The 18,695-nt window shown below is 48.7% G+C and overlaps 1 protein-coding gene across 3 annotated transcripts in view; it reads right to left on the reverse strand.

Annotated features, from left to right (window-relative positions):
• Positions 1-18,397, reverse strand: part of PGGT1B (protein geranylgeranyltransferase type I subunit beta) — a 44,825-nt gene extending 26,428 nt beyond the window's left edge. Inside the window, exons 1-5 of one of the 3 annotated variants that reach the window (XM_070076016.1) lie at positions 18,233-18,397; positions 9,777-9,895; positions 2,937-3,004; positions 1,916-2,067; positions 180-312 (exon numbers count right to left, since the gene is read on the reverse strand). In XM_070076016.1, the coding sequence (XP_069932117.1) occupies positions 180-312; positions 1,916-2,067; positions 2,937-3,004; positions 9,777-9,895; positions 18,233-18,372 (612 nt within the window). In that variant the 5' untranslated portion in view covers positions 18,373-18,397. Of the gene's footprint in view, positions 1-179; positions 313-1,915; positions 2,068-2,936; positions 3,005-9,776; positions 9,896-10,056; positions 10,299-17,676; positions 17,813-18,232 lie in introns of those variants that run through there. The other 2 variants (XM_051844074.2, XM_070076017.1) reach the window with 2 other exon arrangements.
• Between the last annotated feature and the right edge of the window lie 298 nt (positions 18,398-18,695).

An 18,695-nucleotide genomic window follows, 5' to 3' on the forward strand; every position in this document is an offset into this window, starting at 1 on the left:
AATGGCTAAGGAATCAATGTGTCCTTTAATATTTTTCTATGAGGTGCTCACACAGTGTAACCAAAAGGCAATCTTACTACCCTTACTTCAAGATCTCTTGTGGAAGAGATGAGGCGCTATTATACGACAGTCCACAGACACTGGCAATACAAAGCTAAACGGGTCATTTATGCACTCACCATGCTTCTTCTAATGTAGCTGATGGCCTTTTTCACATCCATGCCTGACCAGTTGTTGAGCATATAGCACACACAGGAAGCACAGTAGACGAACCGCATGTCATTCTCACTGCCTTCAGGTACTGCACAAAAGCTGGAACAGTTAACAACAACATGATTTTCTACTAACACCAGACGATACGTTCTTTGCAGGAAAGTTAGAAAAACCTACGCTGTCTTTACTTGCAGAAAAATCTATCACCGATTTAACTTTATCCTGCCTGTACTATGTAACAGAACTATGATCTCGAATACTATAAAACTACCTCTAGGTCACTGCACTTGCTCCCAAGTCCCCACCAGTCTCTCACACTGCCTGTCATTCGGTTCCAGAAGCTGACCTGCTGCAGCCAGGGACAGCGGTGGCACACTGCCGCGTGCATTTACGGCAGCCACTGTGCAGTAAGAAATTCCCAAGCCCATTTCACTACATGAAATTTTATCCAAACATACATTCAAATAATCAACTGATCTTTTAATGTCACATACTGAATTGGTTTTGGAGAGAAAATAGCTCGTGTTTCATATTTACGTCTTTATAAACAAGTGTAAGGCAGCAGTAATCAAAGACTAAGAATGAAATACTGAGCTATCAGTCCCATGTTCCAAGTGAGTGAAGTATCTAATCTTATAGTATTATAAGTAACATCAATTTACTCTTATGTCTACACTAATCTGTCCCTCATCAAGAGCAATGAATGTTTAACAGCCCTGATACTACACAACATGCAAGGATCTAACAACACAGCCGATTTTTTTCTCCTTAGATGTCATCATTACTGCTTCATTACTCCACAGCTTAAAAAACTTTATCTTAAAACTCTATGAAGATTCTTCTCTAGACACACCACTCAAACCACCGAATGTTAATGAACATATTAACTCTTGTTCCTATCCTTTAAAACTGTCACAGAAACTACCTTCACTAGAATTTAATATTCAGTGTTCATCCCTTTCTCCTCCAGCCAGGTTTTTTTCTTTTTTTTTTTTTTTTTTTGGCTCGTAGTAAGTACAAATTCATGGGGCAGAGTGTATGGGGTCATGTTTTCACGCAGGAGTGCACTGCAATGATGAAATCAGGACATTTAGCTTATCCGTCTACCATGTTAAAGCATTTATCACCCCAGACACTTTCTTCCAGCGGTTCTGAAATACACAATGCGGTGCTGTTAGCTACCATCGTCCTTCTGGGTAGCAGTAATGGAGACATGCGCTATAGCACTATATGAAGCAGTGTTGTCAGCTTCTGTGTAGCAGTACCTGAGACATACTCCTACCTGGCTAAGACTCTGCACCTGCTAAGAGCTGCTCCCAACCCCCTCCCCAGCCCAGCCTCTGGTAACCACCACTCTCTTCTCTACTTTCATGATTCCCCATGTGGGTGAGAACATGCAGACGTGCCTTCTGTGCCTGGCTCATTTCACTTATTCTCATGTCCCACAGGTTCATGTATGTTGCCATGACAGGTTTTTGTCCTTTCATATTGCTGAACAGTATTTCATTATATATATAAAAGCCCATTTTCTTTATGCACCCATCACTGATGGACCAATCAGTATGTTTTAAGGAAGACATGTTCAGACTAACTATATGCTTACTTCAAAATACTGCAATAGAGCCCAATCCTGATACTACTAAACCGTTTATCTATGTCTCAGTTTTTCAAAAATGAAAAGGGAACAGAGAGTGGCCCATACCTCCCGTCTTCCAGCTGAAGGGCTCTCAGGCCTGCTAAGCAAGCTTCTTTATTTACTCGGCTTAAGTCGTCTCCAAGAATGACGAGGCAGGAGAGGCCAGTGTAGGTCATGGCTATGTGGCCACTATCATAAGGATGAGCTGTTCCAGGATTCTAAATTCAAAATTAATATGTTAATTAACAAACTGAAATTAAAACTTATCTCATTTACTAATCTCACATGAGGTTTTAGTAACCAGCAAACTTAAATGCCGCTCACTCTGATCTGTACAGACAGCTCACTGAAACAAAGAAAACCTCCATTTGACATGAGATGGGCCTTCCACATCCGTAAGTTCCACATTTACAGACTCAACAACTGCAAACTGAAAACAAGCAGGAAAAAGCTCGGTATCTCTTTTTCTTTAAAAAAAAAAAAAAAAAAAAAGATTTATGCATTTATTTGAAAGAGTGGCAGGGTGTGGGGGTGAGGGAGGGAGAGAAATCTTCCATCCGCTGGATCACTCCGCAAAGGGCTCCAACAGCCCGGGGCCGGGGCCCTCCTTCCTCGTCCCCCACGGGGTGGCAAGTCCCCGCCGCTGGGCCACCTTCTGCTGCCTTCCCGGTGCATCAGCAGGAGCTGAACTGGAAGCAGAGAACTGGGACTCGGCCAGCACCACGCTATGCAGTGCTGGTGTCACAGGCTACCGCTTAACCCTCTGCACCACGATGCCAGCCCCAAACCCCTGCATCTGACTGGACACGCGCAGACCATTTCCCCCTTGTCATTATTCCCTAAGTAATGCATCTAAGCATTACTAAGCATTATTCCCTAACTAACGTGATTCCCTACATAGTAAAACTGCATAGCACTGACACTTGAAGAATATGGAAAGTAATCTAGAGATGATTTAAAGTATGTGCAAAGACGTGCGCAGGTTATATCTAAGTATGATGCCATTTGTATAAAGGACTGGAGCCAATTCTCCTCACTTCTATCGCCCCGTAACCCTTCTCCTCCCTTCGACCCCAGAAGAACTAACCTTTGATGGATTGAACGGAATCCCCAGGTATGAAGAGCCTCGGAAACCACAGCGATTTAAATTTGATCCTAAAAAATAAAAATGTGTGCTTATTTAAAGTACACCTTATTTTTGTATGCAATCTGCACTGGATCTGAGCCAAAAGGCTGAGAAGTGATTTACGCAGTCCAAACCAGTCTAGCTACATGATCTTCACGAACCGGAGTCTTTCAGGACCAAACCTTTGTCACCGTCTACATTTTCAGACTAGCTAATGTTGAATGCTCATGACATGCCAGTCTGTGCTACGTGCTTTAAGAGAATCTCCTTAATGATTTCCTACCATGAGCCTTCCCAGCTCACCTCACTGCAAACAAAATGCACCCATACTTCTCCCATCCAACCTTTTTCACGTGATCAACATATTCAGTCCCCTTTCTAGAGAGCACAAAACAGAAGCCCACAGGCTGAGAAGTCCAAGGTAACAGTTCACACTCGGGTCTAAAACCCTCACTCCCTGTCCAGGGACTTTCTATTCTCCTTCAATGCCTCTTCACACGTGAGGGAAGTAAAGGTTATACACTCTTCTACGGTCATGGAGAACAGGTACTTTGTATTTCAACATTCCAGCCAATAATGCATTTGGCTTTGAAGTATAGAGACCATTTTAACATAGTACTTACTCAGTATTTGTTCATAGTATATTTTGTTTGTTTGTTTGTTTGTTTTTGACAGGCAGAGTGGACAGTGAGAGAGAGAGACAGAGAGAGAGAGAGAAAGGTCTTCCTTTGCCGTTGGTTCACCCTCCAATGGCCGCCGCGGCCGGCGCGCTGCGGCCGGCGCACCGCGCTGATCCGATGGCAGGAGCCAGGAGCCAGGTGCTTTTCCTGGTCTCCCATGGGGTGCAGGGCCCAAGCACCTGGGCCATCCTCCACTGTACTCCCTGGCCACAGCAGAGAGCTGGCCTGGAAGAGGGGCAACCGGGACAGAATCCGGCGCCCCGACCGGGACTAGAACCCGGTGTGCCGGCGCCGCTAGGCGGAGGATTAGCCTAGTGAGCCGCGGCGCCAGCCCTGTTCATAGTATATTTATTCACATTTTTCTACCTACATTTTTCATTTTTCAAGATATCAGTAGAACATACTAGAACAATCACATCCACATGGCAAAAGTTTTGATGGTTATCAGAAAACCAGCATGACAGATGCAGAACACAGTACTGGCAGAATGTAAATGCACTGCTAAGAAAAGTTCCAACTGGTTTACAAATAGGCTGACATAAGGAACTTCTTTTACAGCTCTTATGGCTGACACATGAGAAGTTCACAGTAACTGACTGCTCACCAGGTACTGCACTTTGCTTTTTAATCACCTAAAATACAATAATAGCTGATGCATTAATTCCTTCAACAAATTAGGAACTACTAAATTTAAAACTCTCCATCAATCACATCACTTTTTCCTTATTAGTGAAAATGTATCTTAAAAAGATACTAATGGTAATACTAATTTTTTTAAAGATTTATTTATTTATTTGGAAGGCAGAGTTACAGAGAGGCAGAGGCAGAGAGAGAAAGAGAGAGAGAGAGAGAGAGAGAGACAGAGAGAGACAGAGAGGTCTTCCATCCGCTGGTTCACTCCCCAAATGGCTGCAATGGCTGGAGCTGATCCGATCCGGGGCCAAGACTTGGGAGCTTCTTCCGGGTCTCCTATGCAGGTGCAGGGGCCCAAGAACTTGGGCCATCCCCTACTGCTGTCCCAGGCCATAGCAGAGAGCTGGATTGGACGTGGATCAGCCAGATCTCAAACCAGAGCCCATATGGGATGCTGGCACTGCAGATGGCGGCTTTACCCGCTATGCCACAGCGCCAGCCCATGGTAAAACTAATTTTAGTGTATATGGTTCTCTTATCCTCTCTAAAGACTGTTAAATCGCTAAGTTATTTAAGACTTACCAATACATAAAGAATCATCAAAAGACTGAGGCCTTATGACCCAGTGGGTGTATCTGGGAACCAACTCCCACAACTTCAAATATGAGAGCCATCATGTGTACAGAAATGCTCACTAGTGTGACAGTGGTGAGCACGGGGAGGCAACATAAACATACAACAGGCTGCACGTATCACGTTACCCACTGAAAGGAACATTACACTGCTATTAATTAATTAGTGTAACTGTGCTAACATGGAGAAATATGATAGGGTCAAGTGAATTAGCAGTATACAAAAACACACGAGCACTGTGGTTTATAATTAAGAATATCGTGCATACTGAAAAGGCCTGGAAAGGAATAAAAACAGTATTAATTATGTGGGATGACAGGAGTAAGAGACCCTGACTGAGCTCCTGGCTCCGCCCTGGCCCAGCTCCAGCCGTCGTAGGCACTTGGGGATGAAGGAGCAGCTGTGAGCTCCGTCTGGCTGTCCCTCAGAGCCTCTCAAATTAACAACTAAACAGCAACATTTTCAACACTTAATTAATTCACTAGGCTCTCTCTGGTTCCTATCACAATTTGTCAATGATCATGCTTTCCTTTATAATAAGCTTACCTTTTTGTGATAATCATTAAAGTATAAACATGCAGTTCCTTCGAAATTTCTGACTAGATGGGTACTTCCCGTGAAGTTCATATGGCTCCATGTGTGACTAAACAGCGCCATCTAGGGGCTGCTGTCGTGGCACGGCAAGCTAAGCCACTTTGACGCTGGCACTGAGTCCCGACTGCCGGGCTTCTATTCCAGCTCCAGGCTGGTGTGCGGGGAAGGCGGCAGAAAGTGGCCCAGGTCCTCAGGTCCCTGCTACCCACAGGGGAAAGCCGCGTGAGGTTCTGGGCACTGGCCTACGCCAGCCCTGGAAGTTGCAGCCATCTGCGAAGTGACCCAGCGGATAGGAGGTCTTTCTCTCTTTCTGTGTGTTTATCTCTCTGCTCACTCTGCCTGTCAAATAAATATACATATAAATAAATACATCTTTTTTAAAAAATAGCACTATCTGGTGCTCCTGCTCAGTAGAGCAAAGCAAATTGAAAGTTCCCTGTGATGTCACTCGACTTGTGACAATCCATTGTACAGTTCCTATCCCAGTCCTGCATAAAAACAACTGATGGCAGAGACTGGTCAACATATACATATTAAAAAAAAAAAAGCAAAACAATCCACATTTGACAAAGAATCAAGAGGCACTGATTTGGGGAACGCACCCTCCACTTTAGTAGTGCCATGAAGTCAAACCAGTTCACGCTGTCATGGAGAGAACGTAGATAACAACATACTCAAGTCCAGGTTACCTCAGAAAATTGAAAGCTGGTACACTAGAGAAGCAGCAGACATGGGATCACGTGCACGACGTAGTGTGCCCGTGTTTACGTCTAAGCATGTTGAGAGAGATTACTAGAAACTATCCTGTTCAGCACCAACTATAAGGAAAAGAAACTCCTTCACTGACTTGTCTGCACAAAGAAGATCGCCGCTGACTTTTAAAACAGTGAAGTTCCAGAGACACAGAGAGGCCGAAGAGGAGAGAGAAAGGGAGATCTTCATCTTCAGTTCACGCCCCAAATGGCCCCACGGGCCAGGGCTGGGCCAGGCTGAAGCCAGGATCCAGGAATCCATCCAGACCTCCCGTATGGGTGGCAGGGGCCCAAGTTACCTGGACCACCTTCTGAGGCTTCCCTACAAGCATCAGGAGGGAGCTGGTTTGAGTGGAGCACCCGGACGTGAGCCAGCGCCCACCTGGGGTGGCTCCCTCAGCCAACTCCTGTTTGAAGAGTAGATTATATTGTGAAACTTTTGAGTTCTACTGTTACGTTCTTAAGTATATGTCTAGTATAAGATAATACATTTAAATATTCTTTAAAAACAAAGGAAATGGTTATAAGCTTCTAGAATATTGAAGTTTAATGAGACATAAAAAGATTTTGCTTTTCATTAGTAGCATACTTCCTCTTTCAAGAAAGAACTTAAATTGCTTTTTATAGGAAAAAAGTTGGCTCTTTCAAGAGAAAGATAAAATAGAAGTTACACCAAAAATTCTATTTGGCGCTCCTAAGAAGGGACAATCCTTAGGATAAACATCTCTAGACTTGTGATGCTAATGCTGCTTAAATGCAATCCAAAAGGTGACTGACACAGTCTTAACTTTCTAATGCCCATCTGAAATGATTTCTGCACTGAGCAAACAAAGCCCAAGCGAGGAATGTGGCAATGTCTTACACACAGAAATAGACATTTATACTTATGAACATGGAAGTAATTCTTCATAAGCCTTAAAAAGGAATCAGGCTTCCTAGTAAGAGGGCATACCTTTCACAATTTCTTAAAGATGACAAGACCCACCCAGACAATGTAAATCAAAACTTTTATAGCAAAAAAACATTCTTTTCAATATCCATTTTCTACATTTCAGAGATTAGGTTTTTTTTTTTTTTTTTTTTTTTTGACAGGCAGAGTGGACAGTGAGAGAGAGAGACAGAGAGAGAGAGAGAAAGGTCTTCCTTTGCCGTTGGTTCACCCTCCAATGGCCGCCACGGCCGGCGCGCTGCGGCTGGAGCACCACGCTGATCTGATGGCAGGAGCCAGGAGCCAGGTGCTTTTCCTGGTCTCCCACGGGGTGCAGGGCCCAAGCACTTGGGCCATCCTCCACTGCACTCCCTGGCCACAGCAGAGAGCTGGCCTGGAAGAGGGGCAACCGGGACAGAATCCAGCGCCCCGACCAGGACTAGAACCCGGTGTGCTGGCGCCGCTAGGCGGAGGATTAGCCTAGTGAACCGCGGCGCTGGCTCAGAGATTAGTTTTATAATTGAACTTAGACAATTAGGGAAGGCAGGTGAAGTGTTCTTGCACTCCGTGGTTCAAGGAGAATTCAGAATCACACCTCGCCTGTGCAAGGATCTGTGCAAGTCTCCAGCACATGACAGGCAACAGGTGGGCTGTCTCTGCATACTTTTTAAATAATACCACATGAACTTTCTGAATGCCCCTTGTATCAGCTGACTTCAAAAATTATTACACTAAAGGGACTGGTGTTGGGACATGCCAGGTAAAGCTGCCACGTGCAACACCAGCATTCCACATGGGCACCGGTTCATGTCCCAGCTGCTCCACTTCCAATCCAGTTCCCTGCTAATAGCCTGGGAAAAGCCATGGAAGATGGCCCAAGAGCCTGGGCCCCTGCCACACACGTGGGAGACCTGGATGAAGCTCCTGGCTTCCACCTTGCTCAGCCCTGACCAATGAAGCCACTTGGAGAGTAAACCAGCAGATGGAAGACCTTTCTCTGTCTCTCTCTCTCTCTCAACCAAATAAATAAATCTAAAAAACAAAAAAAATTACACTAAAAATTTTTTAGTTTCATTTTCTACACTTTTTCAAGTGTCTCATAATGTGCCAGAATCTTCCACCTGCTGGCTCATTTTTCTAATGCCCACGACACCCAGGGCTGGGCCAGGCTGGAGCTGAGAGGATCCAAGTACTTGAGCCATCAGCTGTTGCCTCCTAGACTGAGCATTAACCAGGAGCTGGATGCAAGTGGAGGAGCCATGACTGAAATCCCACACTCCGACAGGCATGCAGGTGTCACAAGTGGTGGTTTACCCTCTGCACCACAACAACCACCCCTAATCAATCACAGTTTTACAAAGAATTTGTCAACATAGGTTTTTTAAAATTATATAAAAACAAACATGAACTTTAAAAACAAAGCAGACACCATAAACTATGCCTCAGAATTGATCAAGTTAATAATTTTTTTCTACAGTTTTAGCTTATTATTTCTCCAAAGTTTGAGTGAGATTTAGAAATGATTATTTCAACCAGTAAAGCACAGTATTACCCTAAAATGCTGATTCTTTTACACAACTACGTGGTGATCACTGATTCAAACTTCATGATTTCCAACAGTTTATTTGCTTGATCTTTTTTATTTAAAGGAAATATATTTAAAACTTTTATTTATTTGAAAGGCAGATGACACACAGAGACTGGCTAGGATCTCCTATCCACTGGTTCACTCCCTAACTGCTCACAACACCCAGCGCTGGGTCAGGCTGAAGCTGAGCTTGTAATTTCACCCAGGCCTCCCACGTGTGTGGCAGGAACCCAAGTACCGGAGCCACTACCTACTGCTTCCCAGGGTTTCCACCACAGGGAGCTGGACTGGAGAGGGGCCAGGCCCTGCACCCAGGCCCTGCACCCAGGCCCTGCAGTGATCTGGGATGGGGGTGTCCCAGCAGTGTCTTAACTGTGGCACCAAATGCTCATCCCTGCTTGATCTTTTCAAGGTTAGGATTTCTACAACCAAATCAGGTAATTTACATGTACCAGAATGAACGCTGAAGTTTATGAATCCCGTGTGTATTTAGTTGGCCATGTAATTTATGAACTCTGAGAACAATTCAGCAAGTTTTAGGAAACGGCTGAACAGAGTGCTCTTGGAAACTGTTAAAGAAATGCGAGTGAAGCACCAGAGGGAGACCCGCAGGACAGTGAAGAGACCTGATGACCCAGAGACAAAAAGAGAAGCTGAGGAAGAAAATCAGAATGAGCTACAGAATCAGTCACACACACACATGAAGTACACATAACCAGCACGCATCATCGACATGGGAGCACACCACGGAGAGACACTACAGCTGTGATGTACAGCTGTACTCACTCCAAGACAACTACAACTGTCTCTCCAGAGACTGACCACTAGACTGAAGTGCTGTACGAGAACAAAATGGGAACACTGCATTACAAAACACGCATGAATAAGACATGTTAACAGGGTGCTAGTACATACTAAGACTTGCTGGTTCAACACATGTAATGCCAGGCACAATTGGTCACGCTAAAAATAAAATGGTAAAAACTCACTCACTGTCTTCTGTGGGAAGGACCTGCAGGGAGTAAATCCACTCGATTATATCATCTTTGTTCACCACATCTAAGGAATCCAACATATCCAGCCCGGAGAGCGCAAAAAATGCGATTGTCAACCTAAAAGAAAAAAAGGTAAGATGCCGCCGTGACTATCAAACCATGGAACCCTTCCTAGCTCACAAAAGTAAGAAACCTGTGCTACTTTTACAGTAACTTGAACAATCTTGCTAAATCCAAAAATACCAAGCATTCTTGTGATGTAACAGTACCACACAAACCTTTGTTTCAATTTTCTGAAAAGGCTCCCGTGAGGTTAGGAGACCGACCCTCCACTGAAGCACACAGGAGTCCAGCAGCAATGGGAAGGGTAACAGGAGACTGTAGACAGGCGGTCCTTGCACCTCATCACACAAACAAGCACGGAAGGGGAATAAGCAAAACGGCCCTTCCACTAAGTCACCAAAAGCAATTAGCTTACAGCTGCGCTTACTTCTGGAGAGAGGAGGATGAACTCATGTTTCTTCATATCTGTTTATAAATAGTATGGCTCCTTGAAAACAATCGGCAATGAATTCTTGGAAACAGGAACACTTTAAAAACTAAACACAGATATATTTCAACTACATTTTCCCAGAGACACACATTCTTTAATGGAATCAAACCTGAGGCAACACCCTTCCCCTGTAACACTGCCCTCCTGCAGCAACCGGACTCCGTGGGGCAGCTCTTAACACAAAGAAGAGATCCTTACATACAACCCCCTTCACACTGACAACATCCCTAATGTGGCTTGAGCACTGCCGCCTTCTTTCCACAGACGAATGACCCCCAAGTCCAACATCATCCATTACTACTTCAGGGCCAGCACTGCTGCAGCAGGTAAACGCCCTGGCCTGCAGCGCCAGCATCCCATATGGCACCGGTTCGAGACCCGGCTGCTCCACTTCCGATCCAGTTCTCTGCTATGGCCTGGGAAAGCAGTAGAAGATGGCCCAAGTCCTTGGGCCTCTGCACTCATGTGGGAGACCCAGAAGAAGCTCCTGAATCTTGGCCTCAGATTGGCGCAGCTCCGTCTGGTGCAGCCAGTTGGGGAATGAACCAGCGGATCGAAGACACCCCCCCATAACTCTAACTTTCAAATAAATAAATAAATCTTTAAAAAAATAACAAATTACTACTTCACAGTTACACAGAGAGGAGGGGCAGAGAGAGAGAGAGGTTTTCCATCTGCTGGTTCACTCCCCAACTGGCCGCAGCTGAGCCGATACAAAGCCAGGATATTTGTCCTGACTTGGAGGGACAAGAGTAGCAGTGATCTTAGGACCTAATCACATTCTGGAACACTGCAAGAGGACCCAGCCACACTGTAGATACACCAGAGTAACAATCACCCAGCACCCAGCTGTGCTCCTGAACATACACACACCTAACAGGGACTGTAGGACCCAGCCACATTGTAGACACACCAGAGGAACAATCACCCAGCACTAGCTGTGCTCCTGAACACTACACACCTAACAGGGACTGTAGGACCCAGCCACACTGTAGATACACCAGAGTAACAAACACCCAGCACCAGCTGTGCTCCTGAACACTACACACCTAACAGGGACTGTAGGACCCAGCCACACTGTAGACACACCAGAGGAACAATCACCCAGCACTAGCTGTGCTCCTGAACACTACACACCTAACAGGGACTGTAGGACCAACCACACTGTAGATACACCAGAGGAACAATCACCCAGCACCAGCTGTGCTCCTGAACATACACACCTAACAGGGACCGTAGGACCCAGCCACACTGTAGACACACCAGAGGAACAATCACCCAGCACTAGCTGTGCTCCTGAACACTACACACCTAACAGGGACTGTAGGACCAACCACACTGTAGATACACCAGAGTAACAATCACCCAGCACCCAGCTGTGCTCCTGAACACTACACACCTAACAGGGACCGTAGGACCAACCACACTGTAGACACACCAGAGGAACAATCACCCAGCACCCAGCTGTGCTCCTGAACATACACACCTAACAGGGACCGTAGGACCCAGCCACACTGTAGATACACCAGAGGAACAATCACCCAGCACTAGCTGTGCTCCTGAACACTATACACATAACAGGGACTGTAGGACCCAGTCACACTGTAGACACACCAGAGTAACAATCACCCCGCACCCAGCTGTGCTCCTGAACACTATACACATAACAGGGACATTAGGACCAACCACACTGTAGACACACCAGAGTAACAATCACCCAGCACCCAGCTGTGCTCCTGAACACACTACACACCTAACAGGGACCGCAGGACCCAGCCACACTGTAGAACACATGGGGGAACAATCAACTTAGGATCTAACCACACTCCAGAACACTGAAGGAGTAGCGACGACCTCAGGACCCAACCACACTCTGAAATACTACAGGAGTAGTTTGAAAATCATTGCTCTGGGTAATAGCTGTGTCTCAAGGGAAGGGGTTTGCTTTTTCTGTGCTATGGACTCAAATAATAATTATCTGACTTGCAACAGTGCATCCAAACCTCCTGGGGAACTGCAACAGGGTTTTCAGCCTGGATGTAACCACATGGTGAATGATATACTTGTAGCCAGATAATATTAACACATATTAATTTAATCTATTAGTTTATTATTACAGAAAAAAGCAAGACGAACAGAAGTGAAAGTGGAGCAAACAAGGACTTGAGGTCAGACGGGGCAAACACAGAAGCCTTCCGCTCTGCAGCAGGGATGAGTCAATGCATGACCAAAGCGTCGCGGCTTTAAGCTAGTTTCTCTTCTAAGACTGAGCATTCAGAAATGGTCGCGTCCACCTCTTTTTCTAGGTGAAGACAATGACCTGCAAAGAGTCATTTGCCTGAGATTTCGATTCTGGATAACCCTGCGTCCCTGGGCAGTGATCTCTCGAGAGGGCTTCTCACCTGCTGTGCACCTGGCTATCCCAACTGCAGGACCACGCCACCGGCATGCAGTGGCTGAAGGCCCTGTTGGTAGTTGTCCTTCCTTCTGGATAGTTTCATTTATAAGCAAGTATCAAATACAAACATCAGTCTTCTGTTGACTTAATTATCAAGAGGTCCTCAAGGTCCAGCACTTTCAATTCATGACTTAAGACCGATGAGATTCTCACAGCTACAGTGAACAGCTTATTTTACAGAGTCAAGTGGCTGGCAATGGCTGGAACGAGAAGTCACTTTGGAGCAATGCCTGGCCTCTCTCTAGGACAGGTTGGGCAAGGATTTCATTCCTGATCAAAACAGAATTCTCAAGTGGTCCTAAGGCTCTGAGAGGGAGAGAATTAAAATAGGCATAAGAAACAGAATCTGGGGCCAGCGCTGTAGCGCCTTAGGTTAAATCCTCTGCCTACAGCAGAGTTCTGGTCCCGGCTGCTCCTCTTCCCAACCAGCTCTCTGCTATGGCTGGGAAGGCAGTGGAAGATGGCCCAAGTGCTTGGGCCCCTGCACCCGCGTGGGAAACCAGAAGAAGCACCTGGCTCCTGGCTTCAGATCGGCGCAGCTCCAGCCATTGTGGCCATTTGGGGAGTGAACCCGCGGACAGAAGACCTTTCTCTCTGTATCTCCCTCTGTAACTTTACCTCGCAGATAAATAAAAAAAAAAAAAAAAAACACAGAATCTGGGGCCAGGGGCTCATGAGGGAAACGACGCAAGGTGCTGTGGCATCGAGATGCCTGCTGCTTGGGGGCAAACCACTGGATTGGCTGACTCAGCACCAGAGGGGTAACCTTGCCAACACACACCTAAAGTCAGGCCTTCATTTCTTTTTCAGGACATTTGTTCTCGTCCTTTCTTCTTTTCTCTGGAATCGAGTCTCTGAGACTGTAGCCTGAAAAACTGAAAGCAGTCAGCCCACGGCCACTCTGGACGATGTATGTAAAAGGTGCACCTTACATGGATGGGACACAGCATTTCCCTTCCAACTTCCAACCTGCTTCATCAGTGGATCAGTTCAGAGACGGGAAGATCTCTACCCGTCCAGGCTTAAGCGGCAGGCACGCTCACACACACGGAATAAACAGCATTCACTCACCAACAACAATGCAAAAAAGGAATTAAAAATGGCCTGGGCAGTGAAAAAAAGAACTCAGTCATACTGACACGAGAGGAACGAGTGGGAACACTGCCAGGCTAGGGCGCGAGCGACGACTGCAAGCACTTAGATTTCAAACTTTTTTTTTTTTTTTTTTTGATAGGCAGAGTTAGTGAGAGTTAGTGGTTCACCCCCCAAATGGCCGCTATGGCCAGCGCCGTGCCAATCCGAAGCCAGGAGCCAGGAGCTTCTCCTGGTCTCCTATGCGGGCGCAGGGCCCAAGCACTTGGGCCATCCTCCACTGCCCTCCCGGGCCACAGCAGAGAGCTGGACTGGAAAAGGAGCAACCGGGACAGAACTGGCGCCCCAACCGGGACTAGAACTTGGAGTACCAGAGCCTCAGGCGGGGGATTAGCCTAGTGAGCTGCAATGCTGGCTGAAACTTATTTAAAAAAAAAAAAAGATTTTTTTTTTTATTTACTTCAAAGGCAGAGTTACAGAGACCCAGAGGCAGAGAGAGAGAGAGAGAGAGAGAGAGAAAGAAAGGTCTTCCATCCACTGGTTCACTCCCCAGATGGCCACAACGGCCAGAGCTGTGCCAATCTGAAGCCAGGAACCAGGAGCTTCTTCCAGGTCTCCCATGTGGGTCAGGGGCCCAAGGACTTGGGCCGTCTTCTACTGCTTTCCCAAGCCATAGCAGAGAGCTGGATCGGAAGTGGAGCAGCCTGGATACAAAGCAGCGCCCACATGGGATGCCCGCACTGCAGGTGGTGGCTTTACCCACTACGCCACAGTGCAGGCCCAGTAGATTCCCAACATCTAACCCTGCATGTAGACAACCTCTTCCTTACTGACACCCCAAGTGTCTTTAATAACTGACTGCATTCCCACCTAGACCTCGAGGCTATGGCTCACCAGTACTGTGGAAATCTAGAATTACAAACAAGCAGCTACAAAAAGAAACAGGAACACAGACAAAGCTGACAACAGCATCTGTGAGGAGAGCCTCTGCAGGCACGTTAGAGTTCATAATGAGGTATTTACTAGCATACAGATGCGGAGTAAGCACGTGGGAGTAAGTGACAGGCCGCATCAGCTCTAGAATTTCAAGTGTTATTTTTCATTTATACCATTTTTCAACAGCTGACCCATCTGGTAAATATTTTTAAGTACAGTCACACATCTCTGGAATTACATTAACAGGCAAAGAGGCTTCCCACTATCCAATTACTCATTACAGACCGGATGTCATGACAAATCGAACAAAGCAATCCACGACAGCGGCTACCTAACCTGCTCCCTCTGCCTCCTGCTCTGCAGTGCGGACGGCGGCCCAGTCCCAGCATCCTGGGGCGGCCCCAGCGCCTCCGCCTGGCCTCCCTGGCTCTGGTTCTTCAAGAATCGCACTGAAATGCGTATCTAACCGTGAAGACCCACCGCTTGGCAAGCTCCCATCACTTATGTAATACCAAATTCAAGTTACCTGGAGGACACACAAAGCCTTCCGCAATCTGGCCCACGTCTGGCTCCTCACACCCCATCCCACACACCCTCCTTGCACTGTGAAACACTACTGGAGAACGGATGGATGTGTTCTGCTCAACGGTAACACTACTGTTCATCTCCATTTGCAAAGTAAGAAATAAAGACCTCCGGAACACATTCGCGGGTACAGTTTGGGGTTATTCTCCTAAGTGGCCTCCTCCGAGTCCCCTGCCCGCTTCAGGTTCGGCACTCAGGTGCGCCCACAATGCCCTGCAAACAGCATCATCACTGTGGAAGCCGAGCAGGATCAGGATCCGTTGGGAGCCCGCCAGAACCGCAGCTCCTCGGACCTGCGCACACTCTGCAGGTTAACAACGTGCCCAGACTCTGACGGGGAGCCTTGCAGTCACCTGTGTGCCTGTCTGTTTCTCCCCTCGGGCAGTCTCAAACCCTGGCCTGCACCAAAGCCTCCTGGGACGTCTGTGGCGGTGCAGACTTTCAGGCCTGCAGAGCGCGTCCAAACGAGTGGACCCGGGGGGGTCCCAGTAGGTGCATGTCTAAAAGCACCCCACTGTCACTGATGAAGGCCCACTCTCTATGTGTAACTCTTCCTTTCAAATAAATAAAATTTAACCTGTTAAAAAAAATCCTGTTCACTGACAAAGCTCACAATCCAAGGTTTAACATGCATTTGAGGTAACCAGTAAAGCACCACCTTCTACAAGTTAATATTAAAAAAAAAGATGAAAAAGAAAATATACTTTTTATTTTCACAAAGCCACTGTCACTACAGAAGTAAAAAAAAAATTCTTATTTGTCAGACTAAGTGAAACAGGGAAACAATAATTTTTGCCACAACAGTAGGTCATAAAATATCTAAATATTCAGTCCAATATGAGGTCTTAGGAATCAGCCAGTTCACATCTACTGCTGAAAAGAAAGGAATATAAGACCCAAACCAACGGCTTAACACTGAATCCCGGTACCCAGAGAGGAGGCACTCAGCAAATGCTGGTGGAACTCAAGCGTAACACAGGAAACAACTGTGATCGAGCCAACTCACTGCCGTATCTTACACCCTAACAGGGGGGCCAGCGATGTGGCGTAGTAGGCTAAGCCTCCTCCTGCAGTGCCGGCATCCCACAGGGGCACCACTGGAGTCCCGGCTGCTCCTCTTCCCATCCAGCTCTCTGCTATGGTCTGGGAAGGCAGTGGAGGGTGGCCCAAGTCCTTGGGCCCCTGCACCCACATGGGAGACCCGGAAGATGCACCTGGCCCCTGGCTTCAGATCAGCCCATCTGGGGAGATGACCTTTCTCTGTCTCCCCCTCTCTAACTCTGCCGCTAAATAAAATAAAATAAAATCTTAAAAATAAAAACAAACAAGCAAAAAAAAAGCCTAGTATGGCAAGAAACTGGGTGGCCAGTCATCTTCCCTGAAGAGACTGAAGCTTTTTCACATCTTACTGTCCACTGTGACCCACACACAACACAAAAGGACCTATGTGAAATGCAGCAGGGAACGCACTGTGTAGGAAGGAGAGAACTGCCAAACAACAACAACAACAACAACAACAACAACAACAACAAAAATCACCTGACACGTAGATGTTACCCAAGCCACCAGAAAACCAAAGTGATTTAAAGAGTGCTACTCAGTGGCCAGCAAGAGGGATGAACTCGGCACCTACTCACGCACCAAGGTGCTCTACACCCACGATCTGGAACACCACACCCAGTGTAGACCCCAAGACTGCACGTTATTAAGCCAGCTGTTAAGTCAGACCACTCGTGTTGTTTTACTTCAGCAGGGTGCGGCGCCAGTATCCATCAGGCTATGTGCTGTAGTCCAAGCTGGAACTTCGCAGCGCAGACCCAGGGCTCTCTGAAAAGGCAACCACAGACTGTGGACGGCCGCGAGCCAAAGGCGGCGGTGCAGGTCACAAGGTCACAGCAGGATGGAAGGATTTTCATCCAAGTGTTTTCAACGCACAGAACACCCCTCCGCGTAAGATACAAATAGGCTACATCAGCGCATGTTCCAACAGGACGCGCGCTGCTGTCAAGCGACCGAGTCCTGCAAGTCTTAAATCCAGGCGCAGGGCCGGCTCAGGGGGGAGACCGACCCCACCGACGGGGAAAGCAAGGTAAGTCGCGCGCGAAATCGGGCCCGCAGGACACAGAGCACTGCGGCCGGCCGGAAGCGCTCTCTTTGGGGACCGGCGACCAAGCCGAGCGTCTCCTGCAGCCACCCTGGCCCCTCCGGGCCGTCCCCACCACGCCCGCCCGAGGACGCAGCACTCAATTCCCGGAAACCGGCCGTGTCGCTCACCGCCTGGACACAGCTGCTGACCGCGTGTGCAGAAGGGACCCGCAGAGCTCCCCAGCACCCCGCAGTCGTGAGCGGCGGCTCAGGGCTCGGAACGCGCGGGCCGAGAGGACGGCCAGGCACCGCGCCCGGCCGCACCTGCCCGCACCTGCCCGCACCGCGACCGGCGCGGAGCGACCCGGCGCCGCCCCTCCGCCCGCGGGAGGGAGCGGCCGTTCCCGGAAAGCGGTCTTGCCCGCGGACGGCGGGGCTCGCCGCGGCTCCCACCCAGCCCGGAGCGGGGCAGGCGCGGGGGTCGCCACCCGACACGCCACCGCACGCACTCCGCCCGTCACGCGGAGGTGACCGAGCCAAGCGACCCTGCAGAGGGGACACGGCGAGCCCGGGGCCGACGGCAACGGCGTCTGGGAAGCCCCCGCCTCACAGCCTTCCAGAGAGCCCCGCCGCGGCTCGGGGAGGCGCGGGGGCACCGGGCGCGGGTCCGGGCCGGGTGGGCGGCGGCGCAGCCCCTGCGGGCGCCCAGGAGGCGGCCCGGCCCCGCCGCGCCGCCCCGAGTTACCTGCTGGTCTCGAGCGAAGAGTAGCGTTCCGGCAACACCTGCAGGCAGCGCTGGAAGAACCGGACGTGCGGGTCCCGCAGGAAATCCAGCCGCTCGCCTTCTCCGCTCCCCGACAGCGGCTCGTCCTCCGTGGCCGCCATGCTGCTCCGGAAGTGACGTCTGTCGCGACCCGGAAGCAGTTGCGCGCGGCGCCAGCGACGGTGAGCGGTGAGCCCCTGGGTCCTGCTCAGAGTGGCCGGGCCCTGGCGCTCCGGCCTGCGGAAGCACGAGGCGCAGCCTCCTCGCACGCCGAACCCCAGGGCTGGGAGACGCCTGTCGAGCCTGGCCAAAGGCAGCGGGCGCCCCGACGGGCATAAGGCGGAAAGCCGGACCCCGGAGACATGAGGGCCGGTGGACAGGGGAAGTGGACAGCCGGTCGGACTGGAGGCCAGCGGACACCCGGAGTGCAGGCGCCGTCCTTGCC

This window comes from Oryctolagus cuniculus, chromosome 6, assembly GCF_964237555.1.
Source record: "Oryctolagus cuniculus chromosome 6, mOryCun1.1, whole genome shotgun sequence".
NCBI lineage: Eukaryota > Metazoa > Chordata > Mammalia > Lagomorpha > Leporidae > Oryctolagus > Oryctolagus cuniculus.